This window comes from Palaemon carinicauda, chromosome 20 (assembly GCF_036898095.1).
Source record: "Palaemon carinicauda isolate YSFRI2023 chromosome 20, ASM3689809v2, whole genome shotgun sequence".
NCBI lineage: Eukaryota > Metazoa > Arthropoda > Malacostraca > Decapoda > Palaemonidae > Palaemon > Palaemon carinicauda.
In genome coordinates this window covers 95,525,703-95,551,315 of record NC_090744.1, presented here as the reverse complement: position 1 = coordinate 95,551,315, position 25,613 = coordinate 95,525,703, and the positions used below count along the sequence as shown (strand labels likewise).

General features: G+C 40.9%; 1 protein-coding gene across 4 annotated transcripts in view; it reads left to right on the top strand.

The window, feature by feature from the left end:
• The window catches only part of LOC137614326 (protein ELYS-like), a 111,000-nt gene that overhangs the window by 32,357 nt on the left and 53,030 nt on the right, over nt 1-25,613 (top strand). For all 4 annotated transcript variants that reach the window (XM_068344087.1, XM_068344089.1, XM_068344088.1 and 1 more), the window contains exons 9-21: nt 930-1,137; nt 2,040-2,224; nt 2,414-2,594; nt 2,713-2,859; nt 3,277-3,454; nt 12,877-13,164; nt 13,534-13,645; nt 14,266-14,358; nt 15,346-15,529; nt 16,152-16,296; nt 17,227-17,353; nt 18,729-19,009; nt 19,257-19,460. In XM_068344087.1, coding sequence (XP_068200188.1) covers nt 930-1,137; nt 2,040-2,224; nt 2,414-2,594; nt 2,713-2,859; nt 3,277-3,454; nt 12,877-13,164; nt 13,534-13,645; nt 14,266-14,358; nt 15,346-15,529; nt 16,152-16,296; nt 17,227-17,353; nt 18,729-19,009; nt 19,257-19,460 — 2,333 coding nt within the window. The remainder of the gene's footprint in view (nt 1-929; nt 1,138-2,039; nt 2,225-2,413; nt 2,595-2,712; nt 2,860-3,276; nt 3,455-12,876; nt 13,165-13,533; nt 13,646-14,265; nt 14,359-15,345; nt 15,530-16,151; nt 16,297-17,226; nt 17,354-18,728; nt 19,010-19,256; nt 19,461-25,613) is intronic.

Below are 25,613 nucleotides of genomic sequence, written 5' to 3'. Positions count from 1 at the left end.
GAAAAACATGGTAGTAGGTCAGATCCTTCGGGCAGGTACCTGGTCTAACCAGTCAACCTTTACTGCCCATTACCTCAAGGACTATTCGAGGAAGTCCTTAGACGGGTTCTCCATTGGAACAGTCATCTCCGCGCTCCAAGTGGTTTAACGGTAAAAGCCCCAGGCTCAATCGTGGATAGCAAACCGGGAGACACAGGTTCGTTCCCTTTCACCCTATTCCCTGTTTTTCCCTATCCTTATCGGAGATAATCCTCTTGTAACCATTGGATAACACGTTCTCCGCAACTGCGTTACTGGATTCAACATCAGAAGAAGTTTTTCAAAGGGTGAGTACTTAGACACTAATGTGAGCTCTTTGTGTAGTTACCCTATCGTCCGTTTTCCTAGTATGTTTTGTTTATACCTAGGCCTCTTGGCTTCCGCTTACTGGGTCTGAAGGTCAGAAAGGCACTCCCACCTCCTAAAGTGTAAGTCTCCTAAGAAAGTAGTTCGAGGTAAGTATTCGTGTTGGAACAAATAAAAAATTTTAAGTAATTTTTATTTTTCCTAACATACTTACCGAGAACTACTTTCGGGTAATGGCCCTCCCTACCTTCCCCGAGTGCCTCTCTGCCCTTGCGAGAATTGTGCAACATCCGAAGAACTTACTGACATTCACGACCCAGGCGGACCTCGACCTAGCGCAAAAGCTACCCTCGGGGCACGTTCTCTTACGCCCGAGATAGCCCTCCATAGAAAACGGGTTTTAGGGTATACTACACAAAACTCTGGTCGGTAGAAAGGAGATTACAGGTAACTCCTAAGAAAGTAGTTCTCGGTAAGTATGTTAGGAAAAATAAAAATTACTTAAAATTTTTGATATTTTTATGGAAATTTTTTTAAGGGATTATATACAAATAAAAATTGTTTTCTCTCATTTTTCCTCCCAGGCTCAGATGCCATCAAACCTGAAACTACTAGAAAACCACCTGTGCCCTTTCATGAGTTTTCACATGCTGGATCGTGTTCCTGGCTGTAGTACGGATGGAAGCTTGTCAGAGGTGGTTTTAGGCGCTGCTCCTAAACCTGCGTCTTGGGCACGCCATATGTCTCATTCTTGTACTGAAAATGATTGGTTTCCTGCTTCTCTTTCATATGGTAAGAGTTGCTGCCATTTTTATGAATATTTTTTACTGTTTATATCATAAATGTGTGTGTACCCAGACTTATTTTCTTTTATAAATTTTATAAGTGAGAACATGAATACAGGTCAGGAATATTGATTTTTTCACAATTCTATATTAAGGGATAATCAGTTGAGAAGTGTATGTCAGTTAATAGTTTTATCAAGGTATATATGTAAATGTGGGATTTTCAATTTTCTTCCCATCTCCCTCTCCCACTCCCACCCCAGGCTGCTTTAAGTAGAAATATGTTTAATAACTTTTTTTTCTGATTAGGGGAAATGTGATATGACAACTACATAATAAACTAGTTGAAGGAAGAATAGGAGATATAATCCCTTATGCAAGTGGAAGCTTAGGTCCTGTCTGGTTATGATGTAGTTTAGAACATGATTTGTATCTTTATGCAAGTTCTTCCAATAGCCCCACTTGAGGTTAGGTGGGACTGTATTGCTCTGTGAGATGAAAGGGTTGTAGGGAGAAAATCCCACCTCAGCTTAGTAGGATGTTAAAGGGAGAATCTAAATGGCTCCTATACAGGTGGTTGGTAGGACTGAAACTAATCCATGAATAGATACAAATTAATATTAAACTTACTGAGGTGGTTGAAATGGTATAAGAAACTCATCCTTTTAATTCATTCCCGGCATACTAATTAGCCCAAGTAATCAGGTGGTTGAAATGTTATAAGAAACTAGTCATTCTAATTCATTCCAGGCGTACTAATTAGCCCAAGTAATCATATACCTTGTATCTCATTGCCCCGAAGATGATTGATAAATCAAATGTTATGAACTAAATAGGGTGCTTAACTTTGCAAGACTTATGTTTTCCTTTTCTTAATAGTAATGGTTATCTTTTGTTTACTCATTGCAGACTGCTATGTGCTAACAAATGAAGGTTTGATGGAGTATCAGTGTCAGAGTGCTCAACAGGCAGCGTTGAACTATCTCACAAGTTGTGGGCCGTCTGCAATTGTTAACCCAGAAGCAGCGTATTCCATGTGTCTGTTTTCGGGTCTAATAGCCCACGATTCTCCACCAAGTTCAGGGTCGTCAATGGTGAGGAATGAATTACTTGGTTTTCTAGCTTGAGAAAATGGCCTTTCAATTTATTACAAACATGAATATAATGACAATTGCAATAATGTTTAAATTAAATGTGTTTAGCTGAGAATCTTATCCCAGTGGGCTGGTGAAATTAGTTATGGTTATAAAACTAGTGCTTTATATTTTGTTTTTTAATTACAGATGTTGGAACGAGAAGCTCTTCTTACGGTGGCTTTGGATGAGCAGCTGGTGTCATTTTTGTTGCAGTGTGTCAATGAATTTGCAGAAGGGAGATTCACAAATTTGGGATGTTCATTGCCATCCTTGCTGGAGTGGTCATGGTCGCGTGTTTGCTCCTTGAAATCGGCAAATGACAGTTTGTGTAAGTTATAGTAATGTTAGATTTATTGTGATATATATTAGATGTTAGTATTGTTATGTAAAATTTTAGTTTAGTACTTGCATTGGTTTTTTTTGCTAATCAGTATCTTGAATTTCAGGTATGCCTATGTTTGATATAGACTCTGGAGTGATGAGTTCCTCAAGTATTCTAGCATTACATCAGAATTTAACTAGTCTATCATCTTTGACAACTGTCATCACCGCCATACGGGATTGTGCCCAAACAAACCTGATAACATTACAAGGTAACGCTTTCGTGAAAATAACTTTTTCCTTTAACTAGACATTGTGGAGCTTTTCTTCAGTGTAGCTTCCTTTTTTAGGTTTAGTTCATGTTCTTCAAGGCTCTTTCTCTAAAGGCCAATGACTGTACTACAGTTTTACTTTGCATCAAGGATCCCTTTTCACATTAGAACAAATTCTTGAGTTAGCTGTTTGAAAGGAAAATTTGTGGCTTTGTTGTACCATTTTCATAAGGGTTCTGATACTGAAAATCTTTTATTGAATATTAGCTTTTCTATGTAATCTTCACTTAGAGGTGACTTGAATTGGTATTGTCATGTTAAGTTATTTGAAAGAAATGGATTCAGTTAATAGATTTTATTTATATTCTTTCATGTTTTCTTTACTGTATTTTATCATATTTTACTTTTCTATTCTAGGTGCTGGGGAACTTGAAAGTCGAGTCCAAGTAGTAGAACTTCTTATGCTCCATATAAACGTCGTCCTATGGTTCTATCACTGTGGCCTCCTTTCTCACGATAATGCTGTAGAGGATGTAGAAGAATTTCACCACGTTCCTTTTCCAGCTGAGCTTCTCCATCGAATATACAATAACAGGTTGGATGGCGATAAATGTTTCTGTGCATTGCATCAAAATGTTCATCCTCCAGATTTTCCCTGTTACAGTGTTTACAGTTAGACAAGACTTATTCTTCAATCTTTTCATTATAGAACTAATGCTAGGGCTTCTTCTTTGCTTTTTTTTATATATTTTGGATCTTATTGACATCATGCTAGAGAAAGGGATCAGTGTGAGACCTCGATGATTGTCATAGTAAGGAGGGAAGTTAGAAAAAAGTGCTGATATTGTTCCATGAGTAATTGTCTTTAGCAAATGACTTAGTTTTACCAACAGAATTTCTGGAAGTAATGGTGGAAATGTTTAGACTCCGTAGAATAGTGCTCGGTATGGTAACTTACTTGCACCAAGGTCCATTCTAGCAACATAACAGTTCACCCACTTTGCCCCATGGAAGGGGAATTCCTGAAAGAGGAAAAAAGGACTGGCATTTTCACTCTCATCCTTAACTATGGGCACAATAGTGAGAATAGGAATGTGATATCTGGTGTTCCTCAGGGTAGTGTTCTTGGGCCATTACTTTTCATACTATTTACACATGACATGCGGTTTGGCCTAGAAAACAAGCTCGTTGCATGTGCAGAAGATGCTACTATGTTTGCATCAGTTCCATCTCTTGAATGTAGATCTTGAGGTGCTGAATCCCTTAATAGAGATCTAGCTAAAATTAGTCCATAGTGTAAATTATGAGGCATGAAGTTGAATCCTAACAAAACTCAAAGTATGATTGTAAGTAGGTCAAGGATAGTGGCTACTCAACATCTGGATCTCAACATTAAAAATGTTTCTTTAACTATGTATGACTTAGAATTTTAGGTATGATTCTTGACAGCAAATTTACTTTTTCAATATTAATCTTACCCGATGATCATGTAGCTGTCAACTCTGTTGCCCGACAGAAATCTACGGTCGGGATACGCCAGCGATCGCTATACAGGTGGGGGTGTACACAACAGCGCCATCTGTGAGCAGGTACTCAAGTACTTCTTGTCAACAAGAACTCAATTTTTCCTCTGTCGTGCCACCGGCTAGACCTACTTGGATACGTTGTTGATTCTGGAGTTATTGTTCACGATTTGGTGATGTATTTGCTCTAGAGTTTAGCCTTCGCTATTCAGGAAGCTTTATCATTAGCTTAGAAAGCTTTTGGAATTAATTTGATTTAATTATGGTGACGAAGAGAGTATGGACTCTCTTTCACTTTTAAATGGCCGACCCTTCCCTTAGACGGAAGTGTGTTTAGGTTTTTGGTAATTTTGCTTAACAAAGTTATAGATTTATTTTATATCTCTCCGCCATTTATAGGCCTCTTCGATTAACTTCCATTTATTATAAACTTATAAAAATTAATTTTTATGTTTGTTTTTATGCGACCTTTCCTAATAGTAGGCGGTCCTTACTTGGAACCGAAGTTAATTAACATTGAGCCCGTCATATCGTTTTTCCTGTTAAGAATTTATGCTATTTTAATTTTAATGTTTTTGGAAGAATTTCTTTGATAGTCTCGTACTGTTTTCAAAGTTGAACTAACGTTTTGTTTAGTCTCCGCAGTTGTTGACGTTCAGAACGTTCAACTTGCGCTCTATCGTTACGATAGAGAGAGAGTATTTCACGGTTTCACGTTGCAGTAAGAGTAAACCGATTCTAGCGTTTCGTTCATTCTTTCTTAGCTTAAATGGTTTTAATTCTAATAAAGGAACTTTTTATTTGGGAAACCTTTCAGTTTTTTTCCTTTAACAAATAATATGTTTTAACGATATATATAATTGGGCTCATCTCTCAGGTTCTAAGTCAAGAGAGAGAGAAAGAGAGATAGAGACGGAGGGAGAGAGAGGAGGATAAACGTTTCGTTCAAGCGGGTAACGTTGTTCTCGTTTTTTGCTCTTCTCCCTAGTCGCTATAGGGGAAGAAGGTAAAACGTTTCTAGAGTTTTATTCTTGTTCCCAGACTTTATGCGGTGAGAGATTTTAAACGTAGTTTATTTGATCTAGTGTTTAGTCTCTTTTCCAGCCACTGAATTCTTTATCTTTCATTATGTTTTTCTGTTACATTGTAATACTGTTTTCGCAATTACTACCTTTTAATGAAGGATAGGATTGCGTGTTTCAGGTACAAACCACTTAAAGTTTCGAGTTCAGTGAAATAAGTGCAAACAGAAAATCAAAAGTGATAAAGTGATATGCGCAAAGTGTTACAGTGTTGCGTTCGAGGGTTCGTCTGTTCGTGCCAGTTGTTCACCTAGTCCGATACCTCTTACAAGCTCCCAAGCCCAGGGGAGAAGTAATGTCGAAGGACTTATGGGTTCCACAGGCCTTGATCAACGAACAGACGTTTCCCTCCGTGGTTTCGGGTGTATCTACACACGTTGCCGACGTGATCACCCCACCCACACAAAGACGAGAGAGCCCATTTATTCCTCGTCTGCGGAAGAGGTTTCTCGCAGAAACCATGGACCAAATCTTGCAGCTTTTAAGTGCAAGTCGGTCCCTTCCGCGCAAGTCCAACGGCCTAGGTGTAGCCACTGGGTCAGTTCGGACTTGCTGCAGTACGACAACTGCACACCTCCCAAGAGAGGCAAGGTGGTACCGCAACAGGCAGTAACTCCGTCTGTTGCCGCACCAGCGGTTTTAGACCCTCAGTCACAACGGACAGTAGCTCCGTTTGTTGTTGTCTTTCATAGACCCTAGTGGTCCATGCTGCAGACTATACAGTCTCAGCTTGCTCCTTCATGCAGGAGTATCATGCTGGAAGGTTGACAATGCACCTGTTAACCTACAACCCGCCGAGGTTGTGCGCTCAGCAGATACTGCGGCTGCCTGCTCCCACCCTCCACCTGTGAGAGCTCCACCACCGATGCGCAGTCCACCCTGCCAGACGCATGTTCTTGCTGCACCATCTGCTAACATGCGTGAGCTACCGCATCAGCAGTGGGAAGGTTCTGTAGAGCTGCCGGGTTCCAGCACTATGCGGCATTCTCCGCAGCCCATGCAGCATGCTCTGCATACCTTACAGCATGCTCCGCATACCATGCAGCATGCTCTGCATACCTTACAGCATGCTCCGCATACCATGCAGCATGAGCCACATACCTTACAGCATGCTCCGCATACCATACCGCATGCTCCTCAACCCACCGCAGCCCCTCCCACGCTCCAGCACTCTGCTTTTGTTGTTGCCAGCTCCCACACTCCGACTGCGGAGAAGGTTGACGATGCACCCGTGGGCCTACACCTCCCACGGTTGTGCGCCCGGCATGGCTTCCTGCTCTCACACTCTTGTTGTGAGAGCTCCTCCACCCATGCACAAGTCAACCCTGCCAGATGTATGATGACTCCCACACACAGAGCACTCCGTTGCCGTGCGTGAGCTACCACAAGCTGCCGTGTTTTGACACGGTGTGTCAGCCTCCGCAACACACTGTGGTTACCGCCACTCGCCAGGAGCAAACTAGTCAGTCAGGAGTTGAGGCTTCCCCACACAACTTTGGTTGTTGCCAACTCACAAACTGTCATACAGTTACATGACGTTGCCTTCTGGTCTGCTACTTATACACCAGTGCTGTATGTCCTCACGCTCCTGTTGTGGTTGACAGTTCAGTTTTTGACAGTTCACAGGCTGTCAAGCAGTTTCATAACGTTGCCTTCTGGTCTGCTGCTTTTGCACCAGTGAAACCCTCACTGAGAGAACCTAGCTTTTCTCGGATATGGTTCCTGTAGATGAGAAAGTGCTGTTCTCCCTCCTTCTGATATTCCCTTGAGGACTCTGTCATTTGGAGAGGAGCCTTAAGCTGCTTAGCCTCCTATGGACTTTTATTTAAGCATAACATGCTTCCAGGGAGGGTAAATGGTTCCGCTTCAGTCGCTAACCCCGTCTATTGCCACACCTGCTCCCATAGACCTTGGGCTTTGTTGCAAGACATGCAGTCCAAGCTTAGTCCTTGATAGAGGATTTTTTACGGAGTCAGTGTGTCACTGGGAAGACGTTCAACAACCAGCAGAGGTGACTTGTTGTGACGCAGTGCGGCAACCTCAGCAACCCGATAAGGAGTTGTCTGTACTACCCAGACAGTCTAGACAGTTTCGGGTTGTCGCTGTACTTCCTCGCTTCCCCATGGTTGACAGTTCACAGACTGTGCAGCAGTACCATGATCTTGTGTTTGGCTCCGTCACGCATCCACCAGTGCGACCGGATTCAGCGAGTCAGACGTTGCCCACTCCGTTGCCGTTTCCTCATCAGTTTCGGATGAGGAACCCTCTGATGAGGACATGGCTGAACGAGAAGATCAATCCCCAGCCCTGCTATCCATCCAGAAGATGCTGAAGAAGGAATACAGCCCTGTCAGGCTGTGGATGAGTCTGGTTAGGACACTGTCATCCGTGGTGCATTGGGTGTCACTTGGAAGACTACACCTCCGTCCTCTTCGGTTTCATCTAGCTCTTCACTGGAAAAGGACAAGACGCTACAAGCGGTCTCGATCCCGGTTTCCGGAAGATAAGTCTGGTCTAACCTGAGGAAAGGACTTTATCAACCTTTTATAGGGTCTTCCCCTGACTGTTCAGACTCCCAACCACGTTCTCTTCTCAGACGCATCGGACGTAGGCTGGGGTGCGACCTTAGGCGGTAGGGAATGCTCGGGATTATGGAACTCGCGTCAAAGGACAATGCATTTTAACTGCAAGAAGCTTCTGGCAGTAAGTCTGACCTGGAAAAGCTTCAGGTCTCTCCTTCAAGACAAAGTAATGGAGGTCAACACGGACAACTCCCTGCTTTGATGTTCATCTCCTAGCAAGGAGGGACCTACTCTCTGACATGGTGCGAGTTCGCTAGTGACCTCCTCTCCTGTTCAACAGGTCTTGACTTTTCATTAGTAACAAATTTCTTCCAAGGCAACTTGAATGTCTTAGCAGTTTGTCTCAGTAGGAAGGGACAATAATTCCAACATATTGGACCCTCCACAGAGATGTATGCAAGAGACTTTGGGTCACTTGGGGCCATCCAACCATAGATCTCTTCGCAACCTCGATGTCCAAGAGGCTCTCAACAGACCCAGCAGTGGTTCTTTTAGATGCCTTTCTACTAGATTAGTCTCATCTAGATCTATATGCATTCCCTCCGTTCTAGTTTGTCAACAAGGTACTGCAGAAGTTCGCCTCTCACGTTGGGACAAAGTTGACACTAGTTGCTTCCCTCTGGCCCGCGAGAGAATAACTTACCGAGGTACTTCGATGGCTAGTAGACGTTCCCAGAACTCTTCCCCTAAGGGTGGACCTGCTACGTCTGCCACGCGTAAGAAGGTACTCCAAGGCCTCCACGCTCTTCGTCTCACTGCCTTCAGAGTATCGAAAGACTCTCGAGAACTAGAGGTTTTTCGAAGGAGGCAACCAGAGCGATTGTTAGAGCAAGGAGAACATCCACCCTTAGAGTCTACCAATCGAAGTGGGGAATCTTCCTAAACTGGTGCAAGTCAGTATCCGTATCCTCGACCAGTACCTCTGTAACTCAAATAGCTGACTTCCTCTTATATCTGAGAAAAGAGCGATCTCTTTCAGCTCCCACTTTCAAGGGTTACAGAAGCTTGTTGGCATCAGTCTTCCGTCACAGAGGCTTAGATCTTTTTAACAATAAAGATCTACAGGACCTCCTTAAGTCTTTTGAGACCACGAAGGAGCGTCGTTTGGTTACACCTGGTTGGAATTTAGACGTGGTTCTAAGATTCCTTATGTTAGACAGGTTCGAACCACTTCAATCAGCCTCCCTGAAAGATCTCACCTTTAAGACTCTTTTCCTGATATGCTTTACCAGCTAAAAGAGTCAGTGAGATTCATGCCTTCAGCAAGAACATCGGATTTTCATCCGAAACGGCTACATGTTCTACATCTTGGTTTTCTAGCCAAACACGAGCTGCCTTCTCGGCCTTGACCAATATCGTTCGTTATTCCAAACTTATCGATATGGTTGGAAAGGAACTAGAAAGAGTATTATGTCCTGTAGAGCTCTTAAGTTCTTTTTTAAAAACCTTTATGAGGCCCGTCTGAAGCTATATGGTGTTCAGTTAAGAATTCATCTTTGCCTATGTCAGAGAATTCTTTATCCTATTATTTTCAGACTGTTAATACGAGAAGCTCATTCCCTTCTGAATGAGGAAGACCAAGCTTGGCTGAAGGTAAGGACACACGAAGTTAGAGCTATCACAACTTCCGTGACCTTTTAATAAAATAGATCTCTGCAAAATATTTTTGACGCAACCTTTTGGAAAAGCTAATCAGTGTTCGCGTCTTTTATCTTAAGAATGTCCAGTCTCTTTACGAGAACTGCTACACTCTGGGACCATTCGTAGCAACGAGTGCAGTAGTGGTGGGGGCTCCACCACTACAATTCCCTAATTCCAGAACCTTTTTAATCTTTCTCTTGAAATATTTCTGGGTTGTCCGGAAGGCTAAGAAGCCTTCCGCATCCTGGTTGATTTGGCGGGTGGTCAAATTCTTTCTTGAGAAGCGCCTAGATTAGAGGTTGTGATGAGGTCCTTTAGTATGGGTTGCAGCCCTTAATACTTCAGCACCTAGGAGTCGCTCAGCATCCTAAGAGGATCGCTAGGCTCAGTAAGGAAGACGTACTTAAAAAGGCAGAGTAATGGTTCAAGTCGACTTCCTTACCAGGTACTTATTTATTTTATGTTTGTTATTTTGAATAACGGCTAAAATAAGATACGGGATACTTAGCTTCTTTGTTAACATGTATGCTGGTCTCCACCCACCACCCTGGGTGTGAATCCGCTACATGATCATCGGGTAAGATTAATATTGAAAAATGTTATTTTCATTAGTAAAATAAATTTTTGAATATACTTACCCGATGATCATGAATTTAAGGACCCGCCCTTCCTCCCCATAGAGAACCAGTGGACCGAGGAGAAAATTGAGTTCTTGTTGACAAGAAGTACTTGAGTACCTGCTCACAGATGGCGCTGTTGTGTACACCCCCACCTGTATAGCGATCGCTGGCGTATCCCGACCGTAGATTTCTGTCGGGCAACAGAGTTGACAGCTACATGATCATCGGGTAAGTATATTCAAAAATTTATTTTACTAATGAAAATAACATTTTGAGAAACAAACTAAGCCTGTGTCGTCTTCAATTGCACAAAGAATTGTTTCATTGAGAAATCCTTATAAGATTTTTGGTGATCAATCTATTTGGAAGTTTTATAACTTTCATTCTACCTGGATGATGATGACCTTGTTTCAAGTATTGTTTTCCTGTTTGGTCTTCAGCTGCTGATTCTCATTTTAATTTTTTAGTAAGGAACTTTATGGTGTATTAAATTTCTTATTCCTAATCTAGATGTTAATCTTGTGCCATTGTTCAATTAGTTTGTTATACATGTTGCACAAGATTTTTCTTAATTCTGACCATCCTTTACATTCAGATCTTCCCGGACAGTACCATCCATTTCGTAGTACTATGCATGTAGTTAATTCTAATAGTAATGACTTCTCCATCATGAGGCTCAATACTACACAGTATTCTAGAAGTTTTATTCCAGCTGTGACCATGTTGTGGAATGATCTTGCTAATTAGGTAGTTATATCTGTAGAACTTCAAAAGTTCTAACTTGCAGCAAATGTTTTTAAGTTAAACAGGTTGACATGTCTTTTTTTATAATTTATATGTTAAAGATGTTTCAATGTTACTTTTCTTAAGATTATTTAATTGTTCATTACTTCTCATGTAGTTAATTTATTTCCGTAATTCCATTCCTCACTGGGCTATTTTTCCTCGTTGGAGCCCTTTGGCTTATAGCATCCTCTTTTTCTAACTAGGGTTGTAGCTTAGCTAGTAATAATAATGAAAATAATACATACATACATACATATACCAAGGCACTTCCCCCAATTTTTGCGGGTAGCCGACATCAAACAAATGAAAAAAATGGGACCTTTCCGCTCTACATTCCTCCCAGCCTGACAAGGAACTCAACTGAGTTTGTCTAGTACTGCTAGGGTGCTACAGTCCACCCTCCCCCGTTATCCACCACAGATGAAGCTTTATAATGCTGAATCCCCTACTGCTGCTACCTCCGCAGTCATCCAAGGCGACCGGAGGAAGCAGCAGGGCCTACCGGAACTGCGTCACAATTGCTCGCCATTCATTCCTATTTCTAGCACGCTCTCTTGCCTCTCTCACATCTATCCTCCTATCACCCAGAGCTTTCTTCACTCCATCCATCCACCCAAACCTTGGCTTCCTCTTGTACAACTCCCATAAACTCTTGCATTCTTCACCTTCTTTGGCAGACAGCCATTTTCCATTCTCTCAACATTGCCAAACCACCTCAACATATTCATATCCACTCTAGCTGCTAACTCATTTCTTACACCTGTTCTCACCCTCACTACATCGTTCCTAACCCTATCTACTGGAGATACACCAGCCATACTCCTCAGACTCTTCTCAAACACATTCAATTTCTGTCTCTTCGTCACTTTCATTCCCCAAAACTCCGATCCATACAATCGCTTTCTCATACAGAACTCTCTATACATTCATGCCCAACCCTCTATTCTTTACCACTCCCTTCACTGCCCCCAACACTTTGCAACTTTCATTCACTCTCTCACGTACATCTGCTTCCACTCCACCATTTGCTGCAACAACAGACCCCAAGTACTTGAACTGATCCACCTCCAAAAGTAACTCCATTCAACATTACATTCAATCTCACACCACTTTCCCTTCTCATATATCTTATAACCTAACTCTTACCCATATTAACTCTTTAATTTCCTTCTCTCACACACTTCCAAATTCTGTCACTAATCGGCCAAGCTTTTCTTCCGCGTCTGCAACCAGTACAATATCATCCGCAAACAACAAGTGATATACCTCCCATTCATGGTCATTTTTGTATATCTCATAACCTTACTCTTACCCACATTAACTCTCAACTGGTAATGGTAATAATAATCATAATAATAATACAGTAATGTTGCGACTGCTATCTTAGAAGATATTTCTCGTCCTATAAGGGAGCTTTGTACACTGCACAACCTGCTGAGTAGCGAGCACAGGTCGTAAGGAAAACCTTTAAGTACTTGTGGTCAGTGAAGGTTGGGTGGCAGGTTGTATTGTTGTGTGCATGAGCTCTTGCTTTTAGCTACTGTCTTTTTTTTTCAAAATATAAGAAAGCTCATGCCTTTGGATGTAGGATTATAAATGAAAGCTGTGTAGTATCGGTAGTTTTATACCCCATAGGAATTTAATTCTTCCATCAGAATGGTTAACTTAACAATTGTGTGCATGAAGAATTATATTTGTGCTAAAAGAATAAATTTACTCCTTTCAGGGTAGACTACTTTGATATTTTGTAAGTTGCTATTTAATTACTTTGCTTATCTTTCAGGCGTTTGGAAATCAAGAATCTTAGTTCGACCCTTAAAGGTAATGAAATACTGTTGATTGATGGACTTTTAGAGGATGCAGTTGGTGGTGCAGGTGGGCATATCAACAAAACTTGGGTGAGGGAGGACGAAGATGAGGCTGAAAGTGGCAGCTACATCGAAGGCGCCTATCCTCCACCCTCTTTACATGCTCTCCTGGACATCTTCCTCCTCCCCAATGTTTCGACGACCACCAAACATCGAATAGTGCAGTACCTCTTCCTGGACTTGGCCTCATTGTTGTCAGATGGGTGAGTTTTTGGTATTTGGTCTGTGAAACTTGGGATATGTTTTTAAAGTTTCCACTTCATATGTTTGTACAATTTGAAAAAGACATAGGCCTAGCTGGAATAGTTTAATATTAAGGTTGAATTGACAGAAAGTGTTGATACATAAGGCTCTGAAAAATCTGTAATTAAGTAATTCTGCTTGTATATTTTACTAGCCTATACAAACTATAAGCTTTCAGTGGTTGAATGTAAAGTATCAAGCATATTGCTCTGTATTTACATATTGACATTATCAGTTTGTAAGAGTATTATTTTGATAGACAAATGGTATTATGTGTAGTTGTTTGCATCTTTTCTACTTGGTGAATGAATTCACGTCTTATTTTACAGGTATGTAAGGGTTGTTGAGGAATTAGTGAAGTACCCATCCAGTTTTTCGCTGTCACCTTCACATATCAAGTTAACTCAAGCTTTTTGGTTACTTGACCATAAGGATTTTCAGGTAAATGACTCAATTTTTTTTAAGAATAAAAAGCTGCAAATGGCTGAAGTTAATAATCATTAAACTCAGAGGTCTGGAAACATACTGAGAAGCTTTTTATGCACTTTCTTTGAGTTTTCAGTCCTAAATAAGCAAAGTTTTAAATGGAGATTGGCGAAAAGGCCCCGCCCCCTTTTTTTTTTTAGTCTCAAATCCTGCCACTCGTAAAGTTTGGCATTTAGTACTCTTGACTTGGTTGGGGATGAGGCTTATTCAGATTTTGTTTAGTATGGTTTTCTTTTTCCAAGCCCAAGAAACCAAGCTTTATTCCTTGTTGGTGTTTATTTCTCAAGGAGATAGAATGTACATTTGGTGTTAGAACTTGTGAAGGATTAATTATACAGTATCTTAGTTGTTCCTGCACTAACAAACCTTACACTATTTATAGGGATTATCCTTTTGGCTAAGCTGAAATGATAATCCCTATAAATAGCTAAAGGTTTTTATTAGGGAAAAATACAAATTACTTTTAAATTTGTCATCTTAATCATATATTGTTGAAATTCTATTATACTATTTATTTTTTAGCCTGTTCAACTATAAAAGTAATTTCAATTTTTTTTTTTTTGTTCGAATCTTAGGAAGGCTTGAATGTTCTTCTGGATCCTCTAGTCAATACCAGGGATATTACACCACTGCAGCATCAAAGGATAGTTAAAGCGTTTCTGTACCAGGTAAGTTTTGCATGAGATGGATAATCATTTAGGAGTCAAGTTTATGAATATTAGCTTTCACTATCAATTTATTCAGTTTTAATTAATCACATGGGCTATAGGAATATGAAAAGATGGAGGAAATTCTCATTTTAATTGAGAAATAGTAATAATAAAGTCAATCGACTTTGCAAGCTTGTTCACCATTGTGCAAAGGAAGTAGCAGCAAGATTAAAGATTAGGAGCAAGTATTTTAATACTTGAAATGTCTAGATAAACATACCCTTGAATATTTTATCATAATTTTTTTTTCATAGGTTTATGAAATAATTTTGAAATGCAGTCTTGTTGTTATTACTGAGGATGTATTTAAAAAAATCGCCTTACCCTCCTAGTTATTGAAAATAATTGTAAGGGAGACCAGTCAGTCACATTTTGAGAATAATAGGGTCTTCCCAAACTATTTGTATTTATATGGTAAATGGAAATTGATGCTAATTAGTGTTAGTCCTGGATATATAGAGAATTGAAATGTTGACCTCCATTGCCTTTCGTTGTGCTCCAGAATTTTACTTTCATACATATCTGTCAGTTAAGTATCCAACTATGCACAGTTGAAGTGCCATTTCTGAATTATGAAAGGCTGTGTGATTTGAATATATAAACTGGCATCACAAGTAAAATGGGTTATAATGTGATTCAACAAATGGTAAAATATTGGAGAAATGACATCACTTTAGGAAATGCTTGATGTGTTGTGTATCTAAAAATTTATCATATTAATTTTGGAAAGGCCTCAAATTAAACTGAATTACATTTATTTTACGTTTAACTATACAATTGAGTCACATTACGAAACTAAATATCTTGCTTGTTAAGTACTATAGAAAATATATGCAAAAGAAATTATTTACATATAGTCGTCCTGTATATTTTTACATTGTTATTAAGTCATTTCTTATTTAAGTATAGGTAATTGCATATGATATAATGTTTCTTTACTTCCAGGGAGAACACACTCGTGCCCTAACATACAATCAGATTCGCCAGCCCCCTCGTGTGAACATGGATGATATAAGACTTCATCTAACTCTACTCTTGGCTAATGGACTCATAAGGGAAGCCTTCCACTTTCAACGCCAGCATCGCCTGAAGGATAATGCCGAAGATTTGCTGAACCATTTCTTCATAGGTAATAATATGTCTAATGATAAATTTTGGATGATTTTTTATTAGTCTTTTATTAATGTAAATGAATTGTTCTAAACTTGGAAAAAATTTATTTTTGTATGTGAGAAATAGTCTACTGTTATAACCTAGGAGAAGTTGAGGGTATTAACGAACCATGAAACAATTTTTATTATTGCATGTTTTTTTAGGGATAAAATTAAACCCAATGACGATGACGGTTTTGAATTTGGTCTGGGCTGTTGTTTTGTCTGCGGATAAAAAGTCAGGTGTATGTTTACTGACCCTCTGGTTAAGAGGTGAATTTGTTATAGAAATGAGTTAAAGGCAAACCTATATTTGTAATATTGTAATACCTTTACTAGATTAAATTCCATGGTTAACATCCCATGAACATCAAGCCACAATTCATAATCAAGACTCATAGCGTAACAAAATTAATTATGATAAATTTTATTGTAGGTAGTTAGAGAAGACCTACAAAATGACTAGAGAAAGAGGCCACATGAAACTCATATTAAGAAAAGAACAAGACAAATTTTGTAAATTCTGAATTTGAGGTACTCTTGTAAATGAACATGATTCCAACTGATCATATTTTATTTTTTTTTATTTTGTCTTTGAAGGCTGTGAACAACTAGGAAAACTGGAGAACGTTATACATTTGCCGTTATCTCCAATGGAGGAAGAAACTTTGGTGACGTACCTTCAGACATCCCCCAACAAGGCAGCACATGATTATTTATTGGTGTATTATCTTCAGCGGTCGAGGCAAGTTTTCCATTTGCAATTTGACTAACCTAAATATATATATATATATATATATATATATATATATATATATATATATATATATATATACAGTACAGTACATTGGTTAAATTTATACAAGCATGTGAAGTTTAGTCATTTTTAGGAATTGTAGATTTTGCTTGATTCATCACAACCCCATTACGTACTATATATATTACCTAGTTCTGCGGATATAAATATTCCATTAAAATCATAATTGTCAAGATTGAAAAGCTTTTGTGCATTTTTTTGGATTTTTTATTGATTGATCCTTTCATTCAGTATTATGTTTTACTTTTTTTTGCACCCCTGAGTATTTTTTAAGCTGTGTAATATTTTCTTAGTGAAAAATTACATGTTTGGGTAATATTTCGGCTTTTATGAAGTTCATATATAATAGATTATTACTACTCTCGGGTTGCTTGATGATATCTGTTGAGATTAGCAATTTTTCTTTTACTGTTTTTGGCTTTGAAATTTTTAGGACTGACAGAATTCCTTCAGGGAGAGGTTAACCGAGGGTTGACAAGATGAAAGGTGTTCTTTAGAATATAAACCAATTAGAGTTGGGAGTTGAAAATATCCCTAACAAGATTAGAAAATGTCAAGCAGTTACAGTCATGAGTGAACTGTTATTCACTCTCCCACCATTTTGTCAGTAAGAAGATTGTCTTAGGAATACAGTATCTTCAGAGACAATGAAGTTTTGTGGGCCAATGATCAGTTGTTGTAAAGATTATGGACACAGGAATGAATAAATACTGTTGAATCTCGGTTAAGATTCTTATTCTTATAGAATATATGTATCACAATTGCAGTAGTATACAATAAGCTGGTGGATTAGGCAGGTGGATGAATTTGGGGCAACCATTTTCATAGAAAAAAAATAATTTTCATGATTATGCTCAGGTTTGAAGATGCTGCATTACTTCAAGACATCATTCGTGGAGGCTACGGCATGGAAAGGAAACGTCAGGGGGTGCGATCAGCCCTCATTCATGGCTACCTTACTCATCTCCCAGATGTTGCAAAGAAGGTAAGTTTTCAATCCCTCGAATGACACGATAATGTCAACACTTTTTAGGTAGCATGAAAATTGAATCATAATTACTGTTTGTTCCTACCTGAATACAAACTTGAATCCTTTAGTAGGTGTATGATTTCAGCGAAGCTCGAAACTCTGCTGTTAAAATTTATAACGAATTGTAGGTAGCTACTGGTAGGTGACAGGGAAGCCCTTTAAGTGAGCATCTTGCTTCATCCACCGTGCAGTTCCAAGGTGAATATAAATGGGGCTAGTCAGTGAGCTGACAGAAGGTGGGGGGGGTCTTCTCTCTCACCCGCTAGTAGCAACCAACACTTATGAATTTTAACAGCTGAGTTTCCAGTTTCGCTGAAAACATACTTCTATTAAAGGACTCAGGTTGTATAGTTAGGAAAAATCAAATTATGTTTGAAAGTGTGATATTTTTAGATAAATTTAGCCTTAAGATACTGTAGCTTCAATTAAGCGTGGATACAGTATATAGTAGAATTTTAAAAAACATAGATTAAAAATTTGATAGAAATAAATCTTTGGAGTGGAGGGCAATTCAATCATCTTAAATTAATTGATAGTGTGACGAATTTGGATTTATTAAATACTTTGCTGTAAATTAGTTATGACACTATGAAAAGGCTGTTTCCCTGTACATAACTTAAATTATTAAACTAGTTTCTGGTACTGCTGTTACTTTATATTCATTATTATTATTATTATTATTACTAGCCAATCTACAACCCTAGTTGGAAAAGCAAGATGCTATAAGCCCAAGGGCTTAGGAATAGTCCTTCAGAGTGTGCATATTGTGATTGATAAGGTACATGGCAATGGTTTACTGTTCCTTGTATAGGTGTAACCCCTAAAGAAAAATGACAGATTTTATTGATATTTTTATTATTATTATATATTTTTTCTTTGGTGCTTGACAATGGCTCTGCATCTTGGTTTCATTATGATGTAACGTTAATGCAAAAGATGACATTAGAATTGCCATCACTCAAATCCCAACTTAAGCAAGATTCCCCTCATTGGATGCTGTGTTAATTAATTGTTCAATGTGGAAACATAGTAATAGGATGATATGCATAAGAGAAGAATAGAAAACATCACAAAATCATTTTAAATAACCAAAATAATTGATATTTAGAGCTATGTTATTGTGCATCTTGCTAGTACCCTTAGGTCATTGGTCCAAACTTTGTAAAATATTCTGCATCTCATATAAGGTTTTGTAGCAGTTTCGGTTTCCTTTATTTTGGAAAAGACAATAAAGGGCTACTTTTTGCGTTGCAAAATTAGTCATAAGAAAAGCTTCTTTTTTAATTTCTCAGACATTTAGCAGATGTGACAAGGTAAATAAAATTTTCAGATTACATCAAGTAATGCAGCAAAGCAAATGCCAGCTCGAACTATGTATAACAAGCCACAGCCACTATCTGCCAAGATTCATCAGGCAAGGTTTAGCCCCAAGTCACATGCAGGAATGTTAGAGAAAATAATGGAGGATAAACAAAAAGCAGGAACATCTTTTTATGGCATGAATGCACCTTTCACACCCTTCAGAAATAAATCTCAAAGACGTCAGGGGTTGGACCTTCCTGATGAGTATGTCTATGAAGATATCTCATTGAAAAGGAAATCAGTGACCAAGTGAGTACAGTTTGTAAAATTTTAGTTTGTTTCTGTTGTAGATGAGTGAACTAAGGATTTGCTTGTATTGTAATGTAAAAGTATTTCACTATACTGTAGTTTTTCCAAGTTTTGTAATATCTTTGATTAGTTACTCTGCTTAATATTTAATCCCTGCAGAGTGTAGTATATCCCTTGTTACTTAATATCTCTCTTAGTACACCAGCAGCCAGTTTTGTCATATATTAATTTGCTGATTATCTTTCAGGGATATTTCTCAAGTAGTATTTCCTTCACGAATTATGGATTTGCATTCCCCATTGCGTAACGAGGATGGAGAGATTGGCCTCTTCAGTCCTGTTCCTAAGTTTAAGAGTCACGGAGAAAGTGGCCTTCTGGGTGAAGACATGACAAGAATGATGGAATCCATTCTCAGGAAAAGTGTGTGTGATGTTCGTGAAGAAGCCAAAAGGTCAGTTCTTTAAAGGATTTCTTTGTGCCCCAGCTCTGTTATCACTTCCTCAAATATAACTTGATTCCACTGTGCTCCGGTCATGACTACCTTCTGTAGTTCCAGCTTTTCAGAATATTTTACCTTTTTATCGACAATATCCTTGTCTTTGCTGTATAGGATAAATATCCTAATTACCTATAATGAATCCTTGCTCTCTACTTAGGAAGACTTTTTTTTCTTTCTTTGATAGAATCAGGATGCTAACCCCCTGTTGGTATTTTCTATCAAGTAGGAGATATTTTTCTCAAAAATATGTTTTAAAAATCACCTTACAGCCAAGCACAGTATCAATTTTAGTCTATGGTGTGCATACAGCTGGTGGTTTCATATATGCTGTGACTGTAAGCTGAACAATAATATTTATCTGTTGTAGTGCAATCTTTTTATAATTGGTACACAGATTACTTTATAATGATTAGTATCTACTTTACAGTTACCAGAAACTTATCTAAAGTAAAATTACATGCCTGTAGTCATTCCTCCTTGCAGAATATTTCATGCTCCAGTTTCATGTGCCTGGGTAATATGTTTTCAATATTAAACTTACCCGATAATCATGTAGCTGTCAACTCCGTTGCCCGACAGAATTCTATGGAGGGATACGCCAGCTATCACAATACTAGAAGGGGGTGTATTTACCAGCGCCACCTGTGGCCAGGTACTCAAGTAATTCTTGTTGACACCTCCTCAATTATTCCTCTGTCGTGCTTCCGGCAAGACGTTCTGGGATACGCTTATGTTCTTGGAGTATTTTCACGACTTTGGTGAAGTATTTCTCTTTGATTTCGGCTGTCGCTTTACTGGAAACTTTCTATATTAGCTTAGTTAGCTTTTGGAATTAATTTGATTTATTTTGGTGACGAGAGAGTATGAACTCTCGTTCACTTTTCAATGGCCGACCCTTCCCTTAGACGGAAGTGTTGGTGTCTAAGAGAGTATAGACTCTCTTTCTTAATTTTGCTTAACAAAAGTTATAGATTTATTTTATATCTCTCCGCCTCTTATAGGCCTCTTCGATTAACTTCCTTTTATTATAAACTCATTAAAATTAATTTTTATATTTGTTTATATTCGACCTTCCTATAGTAGGCGGTCTTTTACCGAAGTTAATAAACTTTGAGCCCGTCATTTCGGTTTTACCTGTTAACATATTATGCTATTTCCGCCACAGAGTTTGAAAGATTTTCTTTGACAGTCTCGTACTGTTTTCAAGCTGAACTAACGTTTTGTTTTGTCTCGGCAGTTGTTGACGTTCAGAACGTTCAACTTGCACTCTATCGTTACGATAGAGAAAGAATGTTCACGGTTTCACGTTGCAGTAAGAGTAACCGTGTCTAGCGTTTTGTTCATTCTTTCTTAACTTAATGGTTTTGATCCTAATAAAGGAACTTTTCAGTTTTTTTCCTTTAACAATAATATGTTTTAACGATATATATGATTGGGCTCTTCTCTCAGGTTCTAAGTTGAGAGAGAGAGAGAGAGAGAGAGAGAGATAGAGACGGAGGGAGAAAGAGGATAAACGTTTCATTCAAGCCTGCCAGGCGTACGAGTAACGTCGTTATCGTTTTTTACTCTTCTCCCTAGTCTCTTTAGGGGAAGAAACTAAACGTTTCTAGAGTGATCTAGTGTTTAGTCTCTTTCCAACCACTGAATTATCTTTCATTAGTTTTTTCTGTTACATTGTAATTCTGTTTTCGCAATTACTAACTTTGAGAAAGGATAGAATTGCGTATTTCAGGTACAAACCACTTAAAGTTTCGAGTTCAGTGAAATAAGTGCAAACAGAAATCAAAGTGATAAGTGATTAGTGCGTGAGGGTACTTTTGTGCGCGCCAGTCGTCCTCCCAGTCCGGGACCTCTTGCAAGCTCCCAAGCCCAGGGGAGAAGTAATGTCGAAGGGCATAAGGGTTCAGCAGGCCTTGATCGGCGCACAGAAGTATTCTCGGTGGTTGTGGGCGTGTCTTACCGAGACCGTCACTCCCACCCGCAGACGATTGAGCCCTTATTTTGCTCGTCTGCAGAAGAGATTAGGGGAGAAAATAAAGGCAGAGTAACGCTGGTCTCAGGTCTCAAGACTTCTTAAACGTTAAGTCCAGACCTATGCCAGACGTACGAAGTTAAAGTTCACAACCCGAATGCAGTCATTGGGTTAGCTCTGACTCTCCTCAGTCATCAGTTGTTTACACTCCGCCTAAGAGGAGTAAGGTTCTGCCACAACAGATCTCTGCTGTTAAGGCTTTACCTCAGCAGAACTTAGTGTCTGCCGACCCCAAGTTAACTCTACTGCAGTCCATACAGTCACAACTTTCGGTCTTGATGCGTGAGTGTCGGGCTGAGAGTGTTGCACCACCTGTTCTCGCTCCACCTGTGCTCGCCCCCGTTCCTGCACCTGCTCCGCCTGTGCTCGCCCAGCCTGCACCTGCTCCGCCTGGTCGCAGCACCTCTGCCAGGCGTACGATGTTGTGAACTCTACTACAGTCCATGCAAGCACAGCTTTCGGACTTGATGAGTGAGTGTCGGGCTGAGAGTGTTACTCCTCCGCCTCCGCCTACACTCCCTCCTCCTACACTCGCTCCGCCTGATCACAGTACCATCTGCCAGGCGTATGATGTTGTGGACTCTACTACAGTCCATGCAAGCACAGCTTTCGGACTTGATGCGTGAGTGTCGGGCTGAGAGTGTTGCTCCTCCGCCTCCGCCTACACTCCCTCCACCTACACTCGCTCCGCCTGATCGCAGTACCACCTGCCAGCAGTTCCACCTGCCAGGCGTACGATGTTGAGACACGTGCTGAGTTTGCTGTTCCCTGTGGTGTTCAGCCTCCGCCTTTCTTAAGGCAACCTTTACATTGGGATCAGGAGGATTATACCTCTCTTCCTCCGCCTCCACTTGCTGCTCCACCAGTGATGCAACGGTTGAGGTACAACAACCTCTCCCGTCCATGAGTCAGTTTCCTCAGCTCTTGCTGCAGCGAGCTCAACCCTCCATAAGGCAAGCACCACAACACCTTAGCCTTGCGCCTCAGGAGCCTCAGCTTGCGAGACATTTACCTTGTTCTGCGCAGCCTCTTCCTCATCGCGCTCCGCTCACACCACAGGAACTGGAACTTGCTACTCCGCTTCCGCCAACCGCTCAGCAAGCGCAACCCTTGGGTTCAACCACTCATGCTAGGAGTCAGCCTCCTCCACCCATGCGCCTTCCTTCTGCTTGTCTTTTATTCAGCCTTTGCAGACTGAGCCTCAGGTGTTCCCTCATCGGAGTCTTGAAGAGGAAACCACACTATTGTTGTTCCAGCTCGTTCTGACTCTGCTGTTCAGCATACCATGGTTTAAACCCCATGCAAGCATGCATAAAGCACTCTAGCACTGGTCATGGAATTTCTGTGAAATGTTAAACGCCATGCACACGCTCTGCTTTCCTTTCAGCAGGCTCTGCTTACTACATGCTCAGCATTCAGCATGCTCTGCATTCAGCATGCTCTGCATACAACATGCTCTGCATACAGCATGCTCTGCATTCAGCATGCTCTGCATACAACATGCTCTACATACAGCATGCTCTGCATACAGCATACTCTGCATACATCATGCTCTGCATACCTTACCGCATGCTTCTCAACACATCTTGGGTTGTTGCCAACTCACTAGACTGTCAAGCAGTTTCATAACGTTGCCTTCTAGTCTGCTGCTTTGCACCAGTGAACCCTCACTCAGAGAACTTAGCTTTTCTAGGATAAGGTCCCTGTAGATGAGAAAGTTCTTTTCTCCCTCCTTCTGATATTCCCTTGAGGACTCTGTCATTTGGAGGGAGCCTTTAGCTGCATAACCTCTTATGGACTTTTATTTAAGCATAACATGCTTACAGGGAAGGTAATGGTTACACTTCAGCCGCTAATCCCATCTGTTACCACACCTGCTCCCATAGACCTTGAGCTGTGTTGCATGACATGCAGTCCAAGCTTAGTCCTTGTTAGAGGATTTTTTGTTTACGGAGTCAATGTGTCACGGGGAAGACGTTCAACAACCAACAGAAGGGACTTGTTGTGACGCAGTGCGGCAACCTCAGCAACCCGTTAAGGAGTTGTCTGTACGACCCAGACAGTCTAGACAGATTCGGGTTGTCACTGTACTTCCTCGCTTGCCCATGATTGACAGTTTACAGACTGTGCAGCAGTATCATGATCTTGTGTCTGGCTCCGTCAGACGACTGGCTTTTAAGAGCTCCCTCAAGTCGTCGCTGTCTGGAGATTTTCAAATGGACTATGGATCTGACCAAGGAACTGGGCCTCCTGGTCAATTTTGAGGAGTCTCAGCTCGTTCCATCCCAGACCATTGTCTCCTTGGGTATGGATCTTCAGAGTCGAGCTTTTCGGACTTGTCCGTCGGCCCCAAGGATCTTCCAAGCCCTAGAATGCATCCAGAGCATGCTGAGAAGGAACCGATGCTTAGTCAGGCAGTGGATGAGTCTAACAGGGACACTTTCATCGCTGGCCCTGTTCATCGAGTTAGGGAGACTCCACCTCCGCCCCCTTCAGTATCATCTAGCTGCTCACTGGATAAAGGACATGACGCTAGAGACGGGCTCAGTTCCTGTTTCCGAAGAGATGAGGTCTACTCTAACGTGGTGGAAGAACAGCATTCTTCTCAAGGAAGGTCTACCTTTGGCTGTTCAGACCTCCGACCACCGTCTCTTCTCGGACGCATCGGACACGGGCTGGGGTGCGACACTGGACGGACAGGAATGCTCGGGAACATGGAATCAGGAGCAAAGGACACTTCACATCTATTGCAAGGAGTTGTTGGCAGTTCATTTGGCCTTGATAAACTTCAAGTCCCTCCAGCTTAACAAGGTGGTGGAGGTGAACTCCGACTACACCACAGCCTTGGCTTACATCTCCAAGCAGGGAGGGACTCATTCGAGGAAGTTGTTCGAGATCGCAAGGGACCTCCTCATTTGGTCAAAAGATCGAAAGCTCACGCTGGTAACGAGGCTCATTCAGGGCGATATGAATGTCATGGCAGATCGCCTCAGCCGGAAGGGTCAGGTCTTCCCCACAGAGTGGACCCTTCACAAGAATGTTTGCAGCAGACTTTGGGCCCTGTGGGGTCAGCCAACCATAGATCTATTCGCTACCTCGATGACCAAGAGGCTCCTCTTGTATTGTTCTCCGATTCCAGACCCAGCAGCAGTTCGCGTGGATGCCTTTCTGCTGGATTGGTCCCATCTCAACCTGTATGCATTCCCGCCGTTCAAGATTGTCAACAGGGTACTTCAGAAGTTCGCCTCTCACAAAGGGACACGGCTGACGTTGGTTGCTCCCCTCTGGCCCGCGAGAGAATGGTTCACTGAGGTACTGCAATGGCTGGTCGACGTTCCCAGGACTCTTCCTCCTAGAGTGGACCTTCTGCGTCAACCTCACGTAAAGAAGGTACACCCAACCTCCACGCTCTTCGTCTGACTGCCTTCAGACTATCGAAAGACTCTCAAGAGCTAGAGGCTTTTCGAAGGAGGCAGCCAGAGCGATTGCCAGAGCAAGGACGACATCCACTCTCAGAGTCTATCAGTCTTAATGGGAAGTCTTCCGAAGCTGGTGCAAGGCCAATGCAGTTTTCCTCAACCAGTACCAATGTAACCCAGATTGCTGACTTCCTGTTACATCTAAGGAACGTAAGATCCCTATCAGCTCCTACGATCAAGGGTTACAGAAGTTTGTTGGCAGCGGTTTTCCGCCACAGAGGCTTGGATCTTTCCTCCAACAAAGATCTACAGGACCTCCTTAGGTCTTTTGAGACCTCAAAGGAACGTCGGTTGTCCACTCCAGGCTGGAATCTAGACGTGGTCCTAAGGTTCCTAATGTCATCAGGATTTGAACCGCTCCAATCAGCCTCTTTTAAGGACCTCACATTAAAAACTCTTTTCCTCGTGTGCTTAGCAACAGGTAAAAGAGTAAGTGAGATCCACGCCTTCAGCAGGAACATAGGTTTCACATCTGAAACGGCTACATGTTCCTTGCAGCTCGGTTTTTTGGCTAAAACGAGCTTCCTTCCCGTCCTTGGCCTAAGTCGTTCGAGATCCCAAGCCTGTCCAACATGGTGGGGTACGAACTGGAGA